The 21,425-nt window shown below is 58.8% G+C and overlaps 1 protein-coding gene across 3 annotated transcripts in view; it reads left to right on the top strand.

Annotated features, from left to right (window-relative positions):
- Positions 1–21,425, top strand: part of OSBPL1A (oxysterol binding protein like 1A) — a 107,390-nt gene that overhangs the window by 71,910 nt on the left and 14,055 nt on the right. For all 3 annotated transcript variants that reach the window (XM_079784237.1, XM_079784236.1, XM_079784238.1), the window contains 2 exons: positions 5,055–5,211; positions 14,741–14,816. In XM_079784237.1, the coding sequence (XP_079640363.1) occupies positions 5,055–5,211; positions 14,741–14,816 (233 nt within the window). The remainder of the gene's footprint in view (positions 1–5,054; positions 5,212–14,740; positions 14,817–21,425) is intronic.

The following is a 21,425-nucleotide window of genomic DNA, read 5'->3' as shown; positions in this document are numbered from 1 at the left end:
CTCTCTCTCCCTCTCCCTTCCTCTTTGAGATCAATAAAAACGTTAACAAAAAATAAGATAAAAAACTAACCTCTTAAAAAAAATAAAGATCTGTGCCATTAGAAACTTGTGACATTAATATAAACTTCTTATTAATACTAGTGTTCTATTTATCTCCTTGTATGTTAACATTTTCTGTTTTTTTAAACTGCAGTTCAGTCAGTGTGATTCTGCGTTGGTTTTGTGGTTACCGAGTCAGACACTTCACCAAGGCCCCCCCCCCCCCCCGCCCGGTACCACACAGAGTCAGGATGTGGCTCCCGCGGAGGCACTGGCCTTGCTCAGGAGTGCGGGATGGGGGTGCCTCGGCCTGTGTGGCGCTCACAGTTGAGGACAAAATGGAAAGCCTGGAGCTTTGGGTTGAAGGCCGTTCAGAGGCGCTGAGCCCCCTGCTGACTCGGCAGCCTCCAGGGCCGCGGCCCCGGGTCCCCAGGTGAGCGCGAGGGCATCTACGGAGAGCGCGGTCTCCCGGGGAAGCGGCTCTCCGTGCAGGGAGGCCGTGTGGCGAGCGGGGACGGCGTGGGAGTAAGGATGGCTCCCTTAGCCTGTCCCCGGGGCGCGTGTTGGACCCTGTCCGCTCACAGCGTCAGGAGCAGCGAGCGTCTGCCCTCAGACAAGCCGGGCTCTACCTCCCGGCACTGCAGGCCTCGCCGCTGGTCACGGTGCCTTTGCCTCTGAGGCCGCAGGACGCCCGTGCGTGCGTGACCGACTCTCGCGGTGCACCGCCTGGGGCAAGCTCCCTTCCTTCCCCCTTCGGCCGCAGCCGGCCTGGTGTTCACTCATCCTGCGTGGCCAGCGTCACGGCCGGCTCAGAGCTTCCCTCCATCCAGCCGCCTCGCCGCCCCCCACGCTCACTCCTGCTCCGTGTCGCTCAGGCGTCATCACAGCCCTTCCCGGCACCTGTCCTTCGCCGTGAGGTCGGCCGGCGCCCCCCTGGCGGCCCGCTCTCCCCCCCCCCCCCCCGGCTTCTGTTCTGCACCTGGAAGCACTGTGGCCCTCAGGTGTTCACAGCCGCTCGCCTCTGCTGCCCTGTGACCCCAGCCTGCCCCGCACCAGGCACGGAGGCCCAGGGCTGGGGAGTGAGTCACGGGCCGGCTCGGGAGGGACATTGGACTTTGCAGCGTGGAGGTGATGGGTGCCGGTTGGCAGAGACCTTTGGGGGGTAGGGCGGGTCGGCCTGACTATTAAAGAGGAAGGAAGCCTGGGCAGGGAGAGGTGGTGGCCAGGGAGGAGAGGAGAGACGGACCCAGGGAGCGACTGAGGGGGGTGTGCGCCGCCCCAGGAGAGCGAGGTCGTTCCCGTGTTGGGCGGCGTGTCCCTGTGGGTAAGCGCGTGGCCCACGCTGAGGGGAAGGCGGCGTGTCCCTGTGGGTAAGTGGGAGGAGGCGGCGTGTCCCTGTGGGTAAGCATGTGGCCCCATGCTGGGGGAGGCGGCGTGTCCCTGTGGGTAAGTGGGGGGAGGAGGTGTGTCCCTGTGGGTAAGCACATGGCCCCACGCTGGGGGAGGAGGTGTGTCCCTGTGGGTAAGCGCGTGGTCCCACGCTTGGAGGAGGTGGCGTGCCCCTGTGGGTAAGTGGGGGGAGGCGGTGTGTCCCTGTGGGTAAGCATGTGGCCCCACGCTGGGGGAGGTGGCACCTCCTTGGTGTGTGGTCACTGAGGTGAAGGCTTGTTGAGAAACGTCTGTCTGCTCCGTGGCTGCTCTGGCTGCCCTGCCTCCTGTGGTGTCCACTCTGCACCTGCTTTTAGTTAAGAAGTTTCTGTTGAAATGCAGTCCCTGTCTGGTGGGATCCTGAGCCAGGGCCGAGGTGAGGCACTGGGGCTCGGGGAGGAGGCAGAGGAGGAGCAGGTGCCCATCCATCACTAGGTGCCCATCCATCGCCAGGTGCCCATCACCAGGTCCCCATCCATCGCCAGGTGCCCATCCATCGCCAGGTCCCTATCCATCACCAGGTCCCCATCCATCGCCAGGTGCCCATCCATCACCAGGTCCCCATCCATAACCAGGTGCCCATCACCAGGTCCCTATCCATCACCAGGTCCCCATCCATCACCAGATGCCCATCCATCGCCAGGTGCCCATCACCAGGTCCCTATCCATCACCAGGTGCCCATCCATCACCAGGTGCCCACCCATCACCAGGTCCCCATCCATCGCCAGGTCCCCATCCCAGGTGCCCATCACCAGGTCCCCATCCATCGCCAGGTCCCCATCCATCACCAGGTCCCCATCCATCGCCAGGTCCCCATCCATCACCAGGTCCCCATCCATCGCCAGGTCCCCATCCATCACCAGGTCCCCATCCATCGCCAGGTCCCCGTCCATCACCAGGTCCCCATCCATCACCAGGTCCCCGTCCATCACCAGGTCCCCATCCATCGCCAGGTCCCCATCCATCGCCAGGTGCCCATCACCAGGCGTTTGCCCGCCCTAGATAGGCCGCACAGCGCCATCTCTGTACCAGCTCTTACTCTGGGCAAGGCCCCAGCTGGGTTGTGCTGTGTAGCTAAAGGGGGGGCGGAGTTTCCTGAGCCCGAGGGGTCTCTCTCCATCGCCTTCGGCTCAGAACAGCCCACCTGCCGACGCGGCACATCTCGGGAGGCCTGCCCTGTCAGCGACGCCCGTTACACAGCAGTGACGCCCTCACGTAGTGCTGACCGGCTCCGCCGGACCGTTCTGTTGGACTCTGTAAATTTTCACGTGAATCAAATGTGACAACGCGGAGGTGACAGCCACCTCCCCCGTCCCCAAGACCCCCCCCCCCCCCCGCCCCCCGCATCGTCTCCTCGGGTGGCTCCTTCCCTCTCACCTGCGGAGCTGATTGCCTCGGGGAGCCTCCCCGTCCTTCTACGCTCGCCCCCTGGCCCCCCGGGCTCCAGCCCAGCCTGTCCCCTCCGTCCTCGGGATCGTCCACGCGACCCAGACGGGCGTTCTCCGAGGAGCGTGAGAGGGTCACTGGCTTATGCTCAGATTGTGCAGTGGTGCCGGGTGGTCTGGTCTCAGCGTTACGTTAAAAGCATTTTCTCTGTGTTATTGACCCATTTGGGGCGACGTAACCTGCGTGCCGGCTGCTTCATGCATGGCAGACTGTCCCTCATGTGGGCTTCACGGCTTGTCTGAATCCCAGTAAAACGTGGTGACTGACAAAATGGACCATGAAAAATAGCTCTTTGGCGTATCCTCGCGACACCGGTTTGGTATGAGACACCGGACAGACAAAGCCCCCTCTCCAGTCTGGCCGTGTTACGGTGACAGACAGCAGCACATGGGGGCCAGCACTGTCTTCCCGTGAGGAACTCGACTGAACGAGTCCGGAGTCCAGGCTCAGGGCGTGTGGCCGACCGTGCTGTCAGCGGTGACTAATCAGGCTGATGCATAAAAACAAGGCTCCGCGGCCGGCTGGGTGCGTGCGGGGGAGAGGGAGGCACTAAAAATAACGGTTTCCTGGACATCTTGGCTGCGCCGTGTTAAGGACACGAACGGAAGCGTGTTGAAGGAAGTTTGCCTGATGTGTCTGGGAGCTGGGGGTGCGGGAGCCGGGACAGCTGAGTGTGGGGTGACCTCGAGGGAAGGTCGATGTGACCTTGAGGGACCGTGGAGAGTTTCCTGGAGGTTACGGGACCGTGACTTTGAGCTGAAATACAGAGCGTTAAACAAGGTGTCAGACACCTAGGCTCACCCACATTCTATTCGTGCGGCTCAGAAACCAGGCGCCGTTAGTCTCCTCGCTGCCTCGTCACATGCCTGAGAACCACGCTGTCCTGTCTGGGTGATTTGTCCTGATTCCCAAGCAGGCGGATGGCTCCACGCTGAGCACACAGCCCACTGGGGACGTGGCATTTTCTTTTTTTTTTAAAAAATATATTTTATTGATTTTTTACAGAGAGGAAGAGAGAGGGAGAGAGAGTTAGAAACATCGATGAGAGAGAAACATCGATCAGCTGCTTCCTGTACGCCCCCTCCTGGGGATGTGCCTGCAACCAAGGTACATGCCCTTGACCGGAATCAAACCCGGGACCCTAGGGTTCGATTCCGGGACCCCTGCAGTCCAACGCTCTATCCACTGAGCCACACCGGTCAGCGCGGGACGTGGCATTTTCATCCTAAAAATGCTTGCCCGGGAATTCGGGTTTATCTGGACACTCCTGGCTTCAGCTCTGAGGCTTTAAGTAAAATCCCACTGAATGGGGAGTGTGGCTCGGCTGGTGGAGCGTCAGGGCACATGCCTGGGTTTTGGCTCGATCCTGGTGGGCGGTGTGCAGGAAGCAGCCGATTGATGTTTCTCTCTCTCCCTTCCTCTCTCCCTAAAAGTCAATAAACTAGTCTTAAAAAAAAAAAAAGTAGCCTGGCTGTGCGGCTCAGTGGTTGAGTGTCGACCTAGGAACCAGGAGGTCACAGTTGGATTCTCAGTCAGGGCACATGCCCGGGTTGTGGGCTCGATCCCCAGGAGGGGGCGTGCAGGAGGCAGCTGATGGATGATTGATTCTCTCTCATCATTAATGTTTCTCTCCCTCCCTCTTCCTTCCTCTCTGAAATCAGTAAAATGTATTTTTAAAGAAGTAATGCCATAGCAGAGAAGTATTTTTTAAAGTCTCTTGAATCACCTCTGCTGCTGTGTCTGTAGGATCAGTGTCATTTATGCTTCTCACAGCTCAGCTACTCGAGCTTTTTCTTTACCATGAATTTTAAAAACTGGATGCTTTTTTGTAAGTGATGCCTACGATGCTTTGAGGGGGAAGGTAAAAGTAGAAACTTGGAGGGGAGCTGCCGGATTCGGCACTCTGTGGAAACCTCCTCGTGGACAAGACCCGTGTAACTGCGCGTCGGTATAAGCCCGTGTCTGCTCCGTACCCCTCCGCGGGCGTGTCGGGCGCGGGCTCTGGGATCCCGGGAGGTGGTTCCGGGTGGTGGCGAAGGACAAGGGCTGCTTGGGTTTCACGGCGGATCCTCGGGGGAGGCGCATGGGCGCTGTCACCGAAGCCAGATCCAGCCCCTGACATGAACCTGCTCTGCCACAGATTCCGAGTCCGAGCGGTCGCTGAGCCGGCTGGAGGCGGTGACCTCGCGCTCCCGTGAAGAGGAAGGGCAGCGTCCGGTCCCAGGAGAACACAGGATGTCGGAGGGGAAGGACTGCGGCGGGGGCGACGCGCTCTCCAACGGCATCAAGAAGCACAGGTAGGGACCTCCGGCCGCCCGTGCCGACGTGCCTGTCACTCCGTCTGTGCCCACACGCACGCCTCCTCCCCCGCTCCGTGCTGGCGGCACCGTGGCTGTCGCCTCAGAGGAGCAGGGCCGGTCAGTGTGCGTCCACTCACAGGAGACGCCGTGCACGGAGCGGGGCTTTGCCCGGCTCGGGAACGTAAACCTTTCGCTGGCCGCGCGCAGAGCGGTGCGGACCTGCCGAGGCCCGGGGCTCCGGGGCGTCCTGCAACTTTTATGACCGCCGCCGGCGCTGCCTGGTTTCTAGTCACTCGATCCGGGTGGGCCTTCCTGGGAATGGATGCGCTATCGCCTGCCCGTTGATCCATTCAGCGACATCTTCACGAAGGCTTTCATTGAGAGCCGGCGGGGTGGGTCCTGAACGTCCACTCGGGCTGCCTCAGAGCACTCGTGCCTTTTACCCCCGGGATGATTTCGTCCCGGAGACTGCCCCCAGTGAGCGAGACGAAACGGACACCGGCGCGCTCCGGTTTCAGCCGCGCGTGCCCGCAGAGGCGCTGGGCGCGGTGCACAGAGAAGCCGCTCAGCACGTTCCGGGGGATGTAGGCCGTCCTCGCAAACGCGCTCCGGGGGTGAGGGGTGTGAGAGGGCCATTCCTAAGGTGGTTTCTGTTGGACATCTGCAGAACGTGTCCCTCTGTCCCGTTCCCTGCGCGTGGCTCCGGCCACCGTCGGCCTCCATTCTGGTTCTGCTGGAAACAAGCCCACGGTCACTCTGATGCACGGGGACTTGCCCCTTGTTAACAAAATGTCTCACTTTGTACCTGTTTTGACAAGATCAGGGGTTTTAGGTAACAAACCAGATACGAGCAGTTTCCTCCTGTCCAGGGAGAGGCCGCGCCCAGAAGCACATGACGGGCGGTTGTCTTTTTTTGTTGACTTCAGAGAGGAAGGGAGAGGGCGAGACAGCATCCCTGAGAGAATCATTGCCTCCCGCACGCCCCCTGCTGGGATCGAGCCTGCACTGCACAGGACCTCTTCGTGCTGGGCCAACCTGCTGAGCCACACCAGCTGGGCAGCAGTTTTATTTTACTTGTTTTTTTCATAAAGCTCTTTTCTAACCAGGCAAACAGCAGATGCCACACGTAACTTACAAGTTTCATCTTAGAGCAGGAATGTAGGTGGTGTTTCCAGTGGTACCTGATCCCTCTTGCCCGTGAATTGCATCAGGAGTAATTTGTGTTTATGATGGGCGGTTAGTAATAGTGAGTCATTTGAATTAATAATAGTGTTGGTGACCTGGCTGGTTTGGCTCAGTGGATAGAGCGTCGGCCTGTGAACTGAAAGGTCCCAGGTTTGATTCCGGTCAAGGGCACATGCCCGGGTTGTGGGCTTGATCCCCAGGGAGGGGGGGGCGGGCGCGGGTGTGCATGAGGCAGCTGATCCATGATTCTCTCTCATCATGGATGTTTCTGTCTCTCCCTCTTCCTTCCTCTCTGAAATCAATAAAATATATATATATTTAAAATAATAGTGTTGGTGATGTTTAGAAAAGCAGAGGGTTGGCCTGAGTGACCGTGACATACATTTGAGGTGTCATGGTGCAACTTAAGTAGCGTGAAGTTTGTGTGTGACCTGGCCATCTATTTTTGTATTTTAATTTGAAGAACATGGTCAGGTTTGTGTTGACGGCTTCTCGCCCTCCTGGCGGGTCCTCAGGCCCGTTCTCTGCTCTCGGACCAATTCGTTGAGTTCGTTCTGAGCCGAGTCTTTCCACTTGTTAGCATTTGGCCCAGTCACTCTGTTTGGTAAAGAGCTCACTGTTAAGCCCTCTTTTCCTGGGTGGGGAGAAAAAGAAGCTGATACGGAACAGGTGCTCAGAATGTGCACGGCTGGGTCCGGGTTCTGATTCTGTAAATGTTGTTCCCTGTGTCCATAGTACTAACGGGTTAGAGGAGGAACCACGTGGTCATCCTGATAGAGAAAGGAAACACGTCCAGTGAGGTTGTTTACGCAGCCGTTTGTGATGAGTAAATGTCAGCAAACCGCCAGTGGACGAGAACCTCCCACCCGGTCCCCGTGCCGCCCCGACGCTCACTGAGGAGGTGCCTCAGGCGGCTCGGGTCACAGCGGGAGCGCGTCGGGAAGAAGCTGCCCTCCTGTTCAGAAGGAGTCTCCTGACGCCCTCCGTGCGGCGTGTGAGGACTGCGTGTCTGTCAGCTTGTCCCGCCTGCGGGCGGATGGACGGAGGCCCGAAGTGGAGCCCTTGGTGTCCTCTGACAGCCCCGTTTCTTGGTGTTTTTAGGTGTAATTTGCATATGGTAATCGGGTCGGCTTCGATAGCTGCCTCGCTTTCTGATACAGACATGTCTGCACATCTGGCCGTGCGCGCCTGAGCCCGGCGTCGCTGTCTCTCTGAAGAGCCCTTCGTCTCGTGGGAGGAACGTGTGGACACGACCGGCTCGTCATGCTCCTGGCGGGCCCTGGTCTCCGTCCTTGTCCCTGGAGAGAAGCGGGCCCCTGCCCCTCCCTGTTGAAGGAAGAACGCTTCATGAGTTTATGCCCATGTATTTCCATTAAAGTTTTAGGTAATAGGGTTTTCCCGTTTGCTTTAGTCTAGTGTACAGACCTCAAACAAGGCATAACTTCTTTGAAACAACTTGTTCCTCTGTAAAACGGGCCTAGTATTGGCTTGTTACGATAATTAAATGAGATGATCTATGCCAAGCGCTCACGTGATGGTAGCTAACTACTAAATGTCAGGCGTTCGTGAAACACGCAAAGCCCTAAGCAAAGGTGGGCAGCTGGGATTGCTGTCTGTCTGCTCACTCACGGGCGTGTCTGTGGGGCCCGAGGGTTATAGTGGCCCCTGAAGCTGAGAGGGGAGAGAGGACGCTGAAGGAAGTGCTGGCCTTTGGCTGACCTCGTTTCTCTTAGTGAATGTGAACTAGGGAGACTCGTCCCACATTGAGCGAAGCCTGTGGTTGGTTCCCGTGGCGGTGAAAGGGAAACGTGGCTGTTTCTCTATTGAAAGTACCGGTGTGGCTGCCTCGGAAGCGGCTGTAAACTTGCCTGTCAGCGCGCAAACGGGTGAGAGCTGGGCTCTGCTCGCCTCTGTCCCCCGAGAGCCGCTTCCCACGCGGAGGGAGGCCTCCTCGTGCGTCCCCACGGGCCTCGGCTTTCTGAGTCCCGTGGGAGAATCCCAGTTCCTGGTTCCCGTTTGCTTTCCACACTCACACTCCTCGGTGTGCCAGACGGAGCTCCGTGTCTACTGACCGTCCGTCCGTGCTCGGCATCTGGCTCCACGCGACGGACACAGGTCTCGGCGCGGGGACAGAGGCCGTGTGACCGCCCTCAGCGCTGCCTTCTCCCCGGCCCTCCTCGTCGCAGTCTTCCTGGGCCGGCGCCAGCTTCCCACGGCCGTGGGGTTCGCCGTGACCAACACGCCCGTTGGAGCTGTGCCGGCGAAACTTCACCCGAGGGCACCGGCCTCGGCACAGAGCTCCTCCGACCGCTTCGCGTGTTGGCTCGGACACCGCCCTCTGTAGGAGCCACGGCATCTGCTAAGGATGCGTCAGGGAGATGGACGGGCGTGACTGTTTAAAGGCACAGAGTCCTCTAAGCAGCGGTCACCAGCCTTTCAGACCGCACGACCACCGGTTGGCGACCGCTGCTCTACAGGTGTGTCCTGTGTCTTTAAAATCTTCAGAAAAAATGTTGTTCACGCACAACCCTTCCCAACACATTTATCACATAACACGCTTCCTCCCTGTCACTGCTGCTGAGTCACCCTGACACGGGCCCTGTGAGTGAGGACTTAGACCTCGGGGCGAACTCCGTGTGCCACGTGAGTGTTTTTGTTTTTAAAGGTATAGGACAGCATGAGCTTTTATTTATTTTTTGTTATAGTTTTAAAATATATATATTATTGGTTTTTTACAGAGAGGAAGGGAGAGGGAGAGAGAGTTAGAAACATCAATGAGAAAGAAACATCGATCAGCTGCCTCCTGCACACCCCCTACTGGGGATGTGCCTGCAACCAAGGTACATGCCCTTGACCGGAACCGAACCTGGGACCCTTCAGTCTGCAGGCTGAAGCTCTATCCACGGAGGCAAACTGGTTAGGGTGAGTGAGTTTTGTTTGTTTGTTTTTTAAATATTTTTATTGATTTCATAGAGGAAGGGAGAGAGAGATAGAAACATCACTGATGAGAGAGAATAATTGTTTGGCTGCCTCCTGCACGCCCCACACTGGGGATTGAGCCCAGAACCCGGGCACATGCCCTTGACTGGGATTGAACCCAGGAGCCTTCAGTCCGCAGGCCGACGCTCTATCCACTGAGCCACACCGGCTGGGGCCACAGTGAGTGTTTATTCTTCAGGCTGTTCCTGTCAGAGTGGCAGTGACTCCATGGACCACACATCCTGGTCCTCAGCCAGGAAGCACGTCACTGCGTCTGACACGCGCAGGAAACATACATGTCAAGTGCAGGAAACATACATGCCAAGTGCAGGACACACACATCTCAAGAGCAGGACACATACATGTCAAGTGCAGGCCACATGCATGACTAGCCAGGGCGGATGCCAAGACATCGACCTAAGCGGTGACGTGGCCTGTGGAGAGGGAGGAGAGGAGTGAGGACCGCCGCACAGGAGAACGGAGTGGTGTCTGGGGCGTCAGGAGGGCACAGCTGGGGCCGCCACGCTTCTCAGCACAACAGGTTTCTGTGGGTGGGTGAGTAGGCGGCTCTACATGGACCCTCATAGGGCGGTGTCCCTGTGCCCCGGCGTCTTGGGTGGGGAGCGCCTTGATGTGCTGTGAGACGCAGTAGGTGAGGGTCCCGCGGCCGTGAGGGCCGAGAGCATCCGCGTGAGTGTCTCCGGGTTCGGCGTCCGCGCGGTGACCCGAGGATAAAGCTCTGAGCGTTTGCTCTGTCCCCGCCCGCTGCTCCCCCGCGGGGCTGCCCCACAGCCCACCAGGCGGCCGGGCGTCGGTCGGCCTCGAGGCTGCGAGCGGACGGTGCTGTTCGCAGAGTTGATTGTGCTTCACAGGCCACAGCTCACGCCCGGAGCGTGGGTCGGTGCGTAGGAAGCACAAGCTCCGTGGCTTTTGGCTCCAGACCAGGAGCCACCGGTGGGTCAGGATTACCCGTCCTCCGTCCTAGGAGCTGGGCTGGCCCAGGGCGCTCAGGCAGGAGGGCAGGGCGCATCAGCCTGGTTTTCCGACTCAGAGCTTCCACTCTCTCCTTAAACTACAGTCTTCATAGACGTTCCGAGCAACAGGCCCACCTGGACACAGGCTCCATGTCGTGCCGGGAGGCACCCGTCCCAGCCTTTGCTCTCTGCAGCTCTGTGTGGGGTTTGACGCAGCGATTTAGGGAATGAGCATCGTGGTCCCGCGTCACTGCCGAGCCCCACCTGCTGGGCCCAGTGCCGGGCACCGTGGCAGGTTCCCGTGGACGTGAGTGCGCCCCCGGGGCTGGGTGAGTTTCCACTCGTCCAGGTCGGGGCCACAGATGGTCGGCGAAGCCGCCTGGAGGTCGTGTTCTCCCCGTGACCCCCACCCACCAGCTTGTGCGCAGCAGGGTGTCCGAGGGACGGCGGAGACAGGTGTCGGCTTCCCTGGAGACGGGCTCCTCAGGGCGGACGCCCTCTCACTGTGAGTGGAGACCGGCCGTGGTGCTCTCCTCCAGGGTGCGACGGCGTCACTGTCTCGCCGGAAGGACAGCTGCCTCGGAGGCCGGGTGCGCCGTCGGCCTGATGAGCCGTCGGAAGAAACCTCCCGGGAAAGACGCTCTTGTCCGCTCAGCAGCCAGGAAGGGACTGAAGGGAAACGCACACGTCAGGAACACGCGGGAGGGGCGTGTGACAGGTGGGAGGACCGGAAATTCAGCTCCTCCTAGGACAGTGATGGCGAACCTATGACACGCGTGTCAGCACTGACACGTGTAGCCATTTCTGATGACACGCGCCGCTGAGGTGGCTGCATGCCGAGGATGAAACATTTGCTGCTCCTGAGGAAGAAACATTTGTGAAATAATGTTTTTTCCTCAAAGTGACACACTACCCGAGTTATGCTCAGTTTTTTGGCGAAGTTTGACACACCACGCTCAAAAGGTTGCCCATCGCTGTCCTAGGAGCTCCCTCGGTGGGGGGCAGGCGGACACCCAGGTCCGTGGGAAGGACGTGGGAGCGGCTGGCACTGCTGGGACAGGTCGCAGCCAGCGTCACCGTGTTTCTCTTTCCTGTGGGGCTCCTTGTGCCCACCCGGAGGTTAACCGTGGCCCTGCCCCTCGCCTGTCACCGACGGGGCTGCTCCATCAGGCTCTCTTCCTGAGAACAACACGACGTTTTACTAGTAAGTTCTCGGTAGGCAGATGGCCTGTTTGAGGTTAGCGTTGTGGAAAAGTTATTTTATCTAATAAGTGCATCGTGGGATGTTACTCAGCTGGATCCTAAGGGATAGAACACCAGCGGCCGGGACCTCCCAGCAGCTGCGGAGCCGCGGAGGCACGGACTTCGCCGAACTGGGTGCCCGTGTCCGCACCTCTGACGGGGCTGCAGGCTCTCAGTGAGAGGAGGCGAGGAGGGCTGTGCATGCTCCCTGGTTTGTCCTCACCGGGAGGAGACGGGGGAGAGGAGGGTGAATTTCCAGATGGAACCTGATGCTTTCCACGTGACGTGAGACGTTTCCCCATCAGGGGTGAGTCTTCTGGGCGTCTCTGCGCATCACTTCCTGTTCACCCTTTTTAAGTGCAGATTTGCAAACTATTCCTGATGAACTGTGGGGAGATGGTTTCCAGTGAGATGATGCATAATTTGTGAAGGTGAAATACGACTTTTTATCACTACGATAACCTATTACAGCATCATTTTAAAACTCTAGTCTTCAATTTTGTGAATATAATTCAGTAGTTAATTCTAATGGCTTCATGATTTGGAATACTGGTTCCATTTGAGTGTTTATTGAAGAGCAGTCGTGCAGTCGAAACGAAAGATGATCAGATTCACATACAAGCTGTTTAAAGTGGGGCTCGTGGGAGAACAGACTTGGGGGGGCGAGAATTCTTTCTGAAAGTTGCGAAGAGCAGTGATAGTATCTAATAACTACAGACAGACACACACAACTGCAAAGCATGGTGTACACGCGTGCACATGTCCGTTCTAGTACTGGAGTTACATGTTACATGGAGTACTGAAGTGTGCTGCTCTGTGACATTGTTTTCTTAGATTTTTAGTTCATTCTTTCGATCAGAGGTTAAAATTAGGTTGTTTTTTCCGCCCCAAATATGCAAATGATATCTTGCTACTTAAAATTATGATCCCTTCAGAATATGTAATAACATGAGCAGATGTTTAATTGTGAAGTGCAAGTGAAAGTGTGTGTTAAGGAGTTTGGTTTTGGAAATTTTGTGAAGAAGTGATTTAGAGACAGACTCGATTATTGGTGTTTTCCTATCGTACTTGCCACTTATCCGTATCTCTCCCCTGCCTCCCCTCCCCCCGCTCATTTCATCCTAAATGGACGTTAGATGAAACGGTTTATCGTGAAGCATTGAGCGCCTGCTCCGTGCAGAGCACTGGGCCCGGCGGGGGGTGCAGCGGAGAACAGACACAGACCCTGACCTCGGGGAGGGACAGCCGCGCCTGCGTGTGCGTGTGCGTGCGTGTGCGCGTGCGTGTGCACGGGTCGGGAGGGGACAGAGGCAGGGAAAAGGGTTGTGGGGCTCCTGGCCGCCCCGTCTCACATCGAGCATTGGCGTTGCCTTCACAGTCCCTTTGCTGACAGACCGCATCTTTGGGTCTGAGCGCGGTCAGCCACTCAGAAGGGATTTGGGGTGGGAGTGCCCGAAGGTCAGTTCTAACACCATTTAATAACGTCAGTGGAATGTTTGAAGCACAAGAAAATTAAATTTGGGATTTTCTCTTTCAATTTCAATTAAGTGAAAAATGTTCCCGGCCGGCGTGGCTCCGTGGCTGAGCGCTGACCTATGAACCGGGAGGTCACAGTTCGATTCCTGGTCAGGGCACACGCCCGGGTTGCGGGCTCCATCCCCAGTGTGGGGCGTGCAGGAGGCAGCCGATCCACGATTCTCTCTCATCATGGATGTTTCTATCTCTCTCCCTTTCCCTTCCTCTCTGAAGTCAGTAAAAATGTATAAATTTCTTTCTCAGTGTTACTTGGACCGAATTGTTCTGGCAGTTTCTCCCAGGTCATGTGACATTGGAACGAAGAACACGAAGAGCTATTACATGACAGGACAGAAAGGCTTTCCCACTGTGTCTTCACCGCTATCGGCCTGAGACTCCCTGGGCTCCTAGCTGGCGGTCTGGGCCAGGGTCCGAGTGGCAAAAGCCGCCCAGGGCCTCGCCCGTGTCTGACCTGGAGGCGCTGCAGCAGGGGCAGGGACTGGGGTCCCGCAGGCGGATTGGGGAGCTGCGGCTCGGGCCCACCAGGACGAGCCTCACGTAGTGTCCGCCGCCCCATAGCACCCCCAGACCTGAACTGCACGTCTTTTCCAGAATACGGGCGGGCGGGCTACACTTCACGGATGAGCTGGGCTTGGCTGGGTCTGTCTCCGGCTCTGGGCCGGAGCCTGTGGGACCGCACGGAGCCGTGTCACGTGGGAAAACAACGGCGATGGGCTTTGTGCTAAGACCCAGCGATTGTGTGGTCGAGGGGCCGGCCCGTGCCATCTGTCTGGCTGAAAATAGAGCCAGGACCGCACTCGCCCTGGTACGGCCAGTGTTCTCTGTGGAGAGAAAGGGCGCACAGAACCAGGATAATGGCCCTCAGAGCCCCGCCGAGAAGAATTCGGCCTCAGTCTCGCCGGCGGGCGTGTGGTCGCCGCTCGCTCTCCCGTCTCATTCCTCCCGGGGCCGCCTCCCGCAGCAGGAGAGACGGCAAGAGATGGAAATGGATCCTTTTCCATTTAAATAATTAAAAAATGTTAAATCTGCTGCCGAGTTTAAAAACGTGCATTCCCTCCGCCTCGTTAAAATGAATCGGCAGGAGATGAGCATTTTCTGGATGATCAGGTGACAGACGGTTTCTCTCAAGGACTTCGTTTATTTGTTTATTTTGGCAGGGCCTTTGTTTTAGTTCTTTTTTTCCTTTTTATTGAGTTCATTGGGGTGACTGATTATACAGGTTTCAGGCGCACAATTCCATCTTCCACCAAACGCGGGTCCGCAGCGCCCGCGGGTGTGGGCACGGCACCCCCTGAGGTGGCCCGGGCGGCGGACCCCACGGGAGAACCCGGACATCACCAACGGGAGCTCAGGGACGGGTCCGCGGGGGACCCTCGGGGTCGGGATGGCAGGGAGCAGGGCTCTGCCCAGACCCACTCTGTTTCCCCGTCTGTGACCCACTTTGTTGTTGTTTTTAAAGTTGATCTTTATTGTTCAAAGCATCACAGATGCCCCCCTTTTCCCACTGGCTCCCCTGCCCCCTGCTCCCCGCCCCCTCGACATTGTGCGGCACCTTCCTTCCCAGCATCAGGGGCGTTACAACTGAGTCTTCGTTTTCTTTTCTTTTTTAGAACGAGCTTGCCGTCCCCCATGTTTTCCAGAAACGACTTCAGCATCTGGAGCATCCTCCGGAAGTGCATCGGGATGGTGAGCGCATCGGGAAGGTCACGGCCTGTTCCCGCGGGTGACAGGGAGCCGCGTGCTTCCTGTGGCAGGGAGTGGGGGCGGGGGCGCGCAGCCATGCCGATGGAGCTGCCCAGCGTCAAACGGGACAAGTGTGCAGCTTCCTGACAGCGCGGCCACTCTGTGCCCGTCAGCGTGGCTCTGCTGCGGCTCCTCGTGTGGGGAATAGGGAAGGAGGGGGACGTTCCACACAGACTTCCCCCAGTTACCCAGAACCCCTTGGAGAGGGCAGACCCCACGGGTATGAGCGTCCCTCCACGCGGACTCCTGCGCACAGAGCAGGCTCCCGCACGCCGCGCTGGGCGGGTGTGACCTCGCTGTGCCTGGCTGGCTCCGCAGGTGGCCTGATGCCGGGGAGGTTCTGGTCCACACGACTGTAGAACAGCCGCCCACAGTCTGTCAGTCGGGCCGCCGTTCTGGGTCAAGTTCTCTCCATGCTTCTCGCGTGACCTTTGACCCACGAGAACCGTGAAAATGTCACACCTGCTTGTGCTGAGCTGTGGACCTGCTCAGTGTCCTCACTCCAAACCCCTCCATGGTGGTCCTCGCCACCCTCCCCCGCGGCTGCGCTCTCCTCAGCATTTCCTGCTGCCCCTGCTCTCTGCCCGGGGCTGCCCTGTGAGGACCTGGATGTGAGTCCCGGGGGCGGGTCCGGGGGCGGGTCCCAGGGGCTGGCACTGTAAATGAATGTTTTCTGACCCCTTCTGACCCCGATGCCTGGAGGGCCAGCCAGCTACACTCCGCTGGGGCCCGGCCCCTCTGTCTGCGAGGCCCCGCGTGGCTTCCTAGCGGGACGCGTTAGGGGGTCTGTGCAGGTGAGGCACATGGAGAGGTCGAGGGGGTCATCGATGGGGTCGTTTATGAAACTGGGAGGTCTCCTCAGCAGAGAGCTCGGTCTCAGTACCAACACCGAGAAGGGGAGAGCAGGGCGCTAACCCCGCCTCAGGCCTGTGAAGACGCGTCAGACAGACCTCCTGTTGGTCCTAAACGAGGTGTTCCTGACCATCTGGGTCTCTTTGGAAATGACACTTTCAGGACAAAGTTAATACTCGTTTCTGCTCCTCAGCGTCAGCGTTTCCGAAACCTTTGTAAACGCGTTGTGGCCGGGACCGTGATGGTCCCAGCAGGCGAAGTCCCCGTGGTGTTCAGTGGAGGGGAGTCCAGTTCACCCAGTTGGCTCACACCTGCGAGCGAGTGGACCCGCTGCTGGAACCGGTGCTGCGTCGGCCGGCTGGGTGGGGCAGCGCATCTGTGAGCACGCCCATGTGGCTCCGTGGCTCTGGCTGCGGGGGAAGGGCCGCTGGGCCGCCTCCCGCATCCGTCACTTCCCGGGTCCGTGAGGGGTGTCAGGGCGTGGTGCAGACGAGTGGCCGGCAGCCTGGCTAGCGTACGTCTGAGGCCAGCACCTGTCTCCACGGAGCTGACGAGCCTTTCCCGTCTGTGTCAGCTGCAGAGTATCATCCTCACCCAGCGTGCTGCTCTGAAGGCCTTGATCGGTTACTCCCTGTACTGTGCTGTCTCCAGAGCACGTAAAAGTGACCGTTACGATATCTGTCCGGCGACCATAAGACTTTACGTGCTAAACGTTTCTTTGCATCAGGGATAGCCTCTATATGAGTGAGGAAAACAACACACATGACAATGTGTGTGAAAATATTAACATAACAGGTGAAATGTCATTTGTAAAATGGGTTTTTTCAGTTGGGTTTAGCTATGTGAGAATGAAAACCACCCATTGCTAAAATGAGACGGGATCTTCAGCAACAATTACGTTCTCGTGGAATAGGCTGAGGTGTTAACACAGTTGCTCGTGTTAATAGAACAGATGGGAGCAGGCGTTCTGTGTTTCTGTCTAGAAATATCATTCAGTTCTTTGACTTTTTCCCAGCGATATGCCCGAGTCGGAGAGTGATTGTTATCAGAGGTGGTTTTGTGACCCGGAAGCCGACAGCCGAACGCGGGCTCCCTCAGGTGTGACAGCAAGCACTGGGGAACCAAACCTGCAGAGGTCCTATCACCTCGGGGCCACAGGCATCTCGGTCGCTAGGAGACGAGTGGGGAAGCTTGGCCAGGACCTGGCCCTGGGTCACGAGCTGCTTCCCCTCCCTCTGCGGACCGCCAGGCTGAGGAGGAAAGGGGAATGTTTTCACTGAGACACACCTTTCCAATATATTTTTGGTGAAATGCTTTTATCTTTGCACGAGCTTTAACATTTCCCCCTCAAATCTTCAGAGCTAGCTCATTCCCTCCATGCAGACGCCTAGCCTTCCCCCCAGGCCTGCATCCCGCACCCCCCGCCAGCTGACCCTCAGGGGTGGGCGGTGCTTGGGAGTCAGACAAGCTCACGAGGTCACTGTGACCACGGCCCCGCCTGAAGGCCGCGTCTTAGACAGGGAAGGTCTAGGTCGGACGGAGCCTGGTCCCTAAAGACGACCCAAGAGACGGGACGGAAGAAGCCACAAGTAGTTCACGTTAAGCGCCTCTGCCACCTGCCTCCGCGCTGACCTGAAATAGGCGTCCCAGGTGGGGGCGTGGCTGGGAGACCCTGATTCTAATGTGTCTCCACCTGAGCGGGCCTCCCCCACCTGAGCCAGGCCTCCCCCACCTGAGCCAGGCCTCCCCCACCTGAGCGGGCCTCCCTCACCTGAGCCGGGCCTCCCCCACCTTAGCCGGGCCTCCCCCACCTGAGCCGGGCCTCCCCCACCTGAGCCGGGCCTTGTGTGCGTGTGGAAGACGCTCACACTTCAGGGGAGACTCCTGCGCGGGTGCAGCTGGGGCAGGGGTGTCACATTAGGTGGCGGGTGGCACGCGGGGCCGGGGCTCCGGGTGAGGCGCGGGAGGAGCCGTGGGGACGTGGGTTCCCGGAGCTCTCTGCTGGAGCCTGCTGGGCCGTCGGCGCCCGGAGTGAGAGGTTGTGGAGACTGTCGGCCAGGCGCCCAGCCGGTGCGCCCCTGTGGCCCGCATCCCAGTCGGTGGCCAGGCAGGCAGGTGCCTCCAGCCCGAGGGGCAGGCGACCCGGGGCGGAGAAAGGGAACCTCCCCTCCCATTTTCCTGTCGGCCCCTCCCTGGTTTGCCACGGCTGCACCCAGGGGCCCGCGTGGGGTCACACACAAGCGCCCCCTTCCCCGCTCCATCGCCCTTCCTTCCTGGGGTGCCTCTTCCATACCTGCCCCTGCCCTGGGCTGCCCTGGGAGTGAGGGCAGCGGGGTCACTGCTTGAGGGTGGGGGGCTGGGACGTCTCTGGGTGCCCAGAGGGCAGTGACCTCGGGGGAGGGAGGAGGTGACGGACACGCTGTGAAGAGGCAGCCACCGAGGAACCAGCTGGGAGACCTTGGGCCCGAGGCCCTTGGATGTGAGAGGTGACCTCACGTCCCCGGGAGCTGTGGGAGGTGGGGTGTCACGGGAAGGCGGGGGTGGGGGGTGGGGGAGGACTCCCCAGCTTCCTCCTCCTGGGGGCACATCGCGGGAGCAGCCTGGCCGCTGAGGTCCGAGGAGCCCCCTCGCTCGGGGCCACGTCCCCACGAGGACCTGCCCGGACTCAGCCCAGGAGCCGAGTTCCTGTCTGGAACCCAGGCCTCGGCGTTTGCGCCTTTGGGCATCGCGATGCTGGGCGTCACACGCAGTCTGTTCTCCTGTCGGTCGAGCCACCGGCCTGCCTTTGTGTTGCTCACGTTGGTCCTCACGTGACGCAGCAGCGCGCACTCGCTCTCCCCTCTCTCCTTGGTTTATCAGCTGGTGAGCATTCGCAGTTAGACTTCCTCCAGCGTCAGCGCTGGTTGCTATGCGTCTGGTGGATGCATTTAACCGTGGCTCTCAGCTGGGTCACAGGGTAGAATTGCGCGGCATGAATATTTAATTTCCCCGCTGCCCGAGCTCAGGCACGAGCGTTCCAGCTAATGTTTCTCCCGGAACCCGGCCTCCCTGCTGCTCACGGTTGCCTTTCCCACGGGAGCACACGCGTTGCTGACGAGCGGGACACGACATGGAGCAAACGCGACAGCAGACGCCATTGCAGGCGACGGAGTGGTGTCTCCGTGCGTCTCCAGGAGGGTACGGCGTGGCACTGGGGTCACCCAGTTCTCCTTGCACATCCGAGGAGTGGGGGTGCTAACAACTAGATCATGTACGGTTCTTTAGAAACTCGAGGCCTGACGCACGGAATTCATGCAAGGGACTCAGCCCTCTCAGCCCCTCGCAGCCCCGGCTTCCTCTGAAAGGTCGTCCGGAAGGACGTCCAGAAGGTTGTCGGCTGTTTGGTCTAATTAGCACATTAGTTCTTTATCACATAGATAACCACAGACGAGCAGAGGGAACGAAGCGCAAGCCCCTTGTGTGTTTGAGACGGCACGCTGCTCTCGGCGCGGAGGGCTCCTCCCCACGCGGGGGTTGCCTGCGTTTCTTCTCGGGCCCTCTCTCTCCCTTCCACCCCGTTGCGTTTTGCCAGATGCGTACCTTCCCATTTCCCTGAGAGCTGACCCACGAGTTACTGATGGAAACAGGAAGGTGTTTACGTTATTTTAGATTTCAAATTTGGATTTTAAAAACCTTTTAGAATTCCCGGTGATTAAAAATAATCTACTCATTGGATGGGATCAAACCATGTCCTTCGTGTGTTGGTCTCCGGAGTTTGTACCACACTCTTTTTTAAAATAGGTTTTTATTGATTTCAGAGAGGAAGGGAGAGGGAGGGAGGGAGAGAAACATCCACGATGAGAGAGAATCATGGATCAGCTGCCTCCTGCACGCCCCCCACTGGGGATCGAGCCTGCAGCCCGGGCCTATGCCCTGACCGAGAATTGAACTGTGATCTCCGGGTTCATAGGTCGATGCTCAGTCACTGAGCCACGTGGCCGGGCTTTGCACGCTTCAGTGCCTTGCTGACTCAGCTGGTGCTGACCCGCCAGGGCGAGGAGCACTTGCCTGCCCGGTTCTGCGCATGCCCCCCTTCCCCAGGGAGATGCCTGTGGGAAAGGGCGCAGACCCGGGGCTGTTGTGGAGTGGGGAGGGGTCCCTGGCCAGGACGCCCCTCTCACCCGCACGTCACCCCTCAGTGAGCACTTTATGGCCCTCATGATGTTTTTAGGGGAAGATGTCTTCGTTTCTTTAATGAATAAATCCTTCCCGTTTCTAAGTAATCTCCCCTGCTGCTGTGCTCAGCAACGCAGATCCCAGGAGAGAGCTGAGCCCGAGTCCCAGGCTCCTCGGGGGCGGGCTCGGGCACCCCGGCCGGGAGCTGTGGTCTGGATGGAGGGCACCCAGCCAGCCTGCAGCGACCCCTGCCGGCCGGATGCCAGGAGGAGCCACCCTCCCTCCCTGCTGAAGGCCGCGCTGGGAAGCCAGGTGCTCAGTGGCTTCTTTAGAGCTCAGCTGCCCGCTGCCCGGCCAGGGGGCGCAGCCCAGCCTCGCAGCCGCTCTGCCTCCGGGTCGTGGAAAACGCGGCGCTCTCGCGTGTGTGATGAGGAGGATGGCCAGCGTTTATTGTTCACGTCACGTGTGCCTGGCACGATCCTAAGTGGTTTTATGTGAACGAATCTAACCTTTACCGGCCTGTGTGGTGGGCAGCGAAGTCCCCACTTGGGGAGAGAGGGGCTTGCTCCTGGGCACTCACAGTGGGCAGCGAGGGCATTGGGTCTCAGCCCATTCCTTCTCCTTTTTGAAAAGTGGGGTGCGATGCCCATGACGTGCAATCTGCCGTCTTGCCTGTTTTCTCGTGAGTTCAGTGGCATGAACGCAGCTCTGCCACCACCATCTGCCCACAGAAGTCTCCACCTGGCCGGGCTCAAAGTCCGCTCCCCCCTACGACCAGCCCCCCCCCCCCCGCCCCCGCCCTGGGCCACCTTCCACCTCCTGTTCACAGCCGACTCTTAGCTTGGGGCTGGGCAAGCCTGCGCACACGTCCTTGATCTGCCTTTTCTGTGCCACTTACGCTGTGCTTTTCTCGTGCCTGCTTTATGACTGATGTATGTGTGCATGTGCACGCGTGTGTGCGTACGCATGCATGTGTCTGTGTGCATACACACGTGTGTGCACGTGTCTGTGTGTGTGCGTGTGCACGTGTGTGTGTGCACGCGTGTGCAGGCACCTGTTGCTGTGGTGCGAGGTTAGCTTTCCGTCCTGTCCGTGCACCAGGTGCAAAGTACTAGGTTTGAAATGACCTCTGGTTGACCCTGGTGGGAAGGTGATAGATTTCACTGCAGGGAGCTCGGAGGAGACAAAAGCGCCAAGAAGACAGTCACGTGACTGTTCCGCGGGCTCCTAGAGACAACACCTGTGAGCGTGGTGCTGTGACGTCTGATGCTGGTTTCATGTCCATAAACGACGTGTTTTATAAAACGAGGCTGTGTTTCGAGCGTGTGCTTTGTAACCCACTTGTTTCCCGTCTCGCCAGGGGAACTGTGTGAATCTTAAACAGGAGGTTTGGAGTTCAGGGAGCGTGCCTCCCCGTGACGGGCGAGAACGTGCCGCTGTGCTGAGTGCCCGACGGAACGAGCTCTGTGGCCGGGGAACCCACAGGACCACCCGGGGGGGGGGCTGGCAGTGGGCTCCCCCAGGTCGGGGTGCAGTGGGCGATGC

This window comes from Cnephaeus nilssonii (assembly GCF_951640355.1).
Source record: "Cnephaeus nilssonii genome assembly, chromosome: 11".
In the NCBI taxonomy this organism is placed as follows: domain Eukaryota; kingdom Metazoa; phylum Chordata; class Mammalia; order Chiroptera; family Vespertilionidae; genus Cnephaeus; species Cnephaeus nilssonii.
This window is presented reverse-complemented; position numbering and strand designations above follow the sequence as displayed.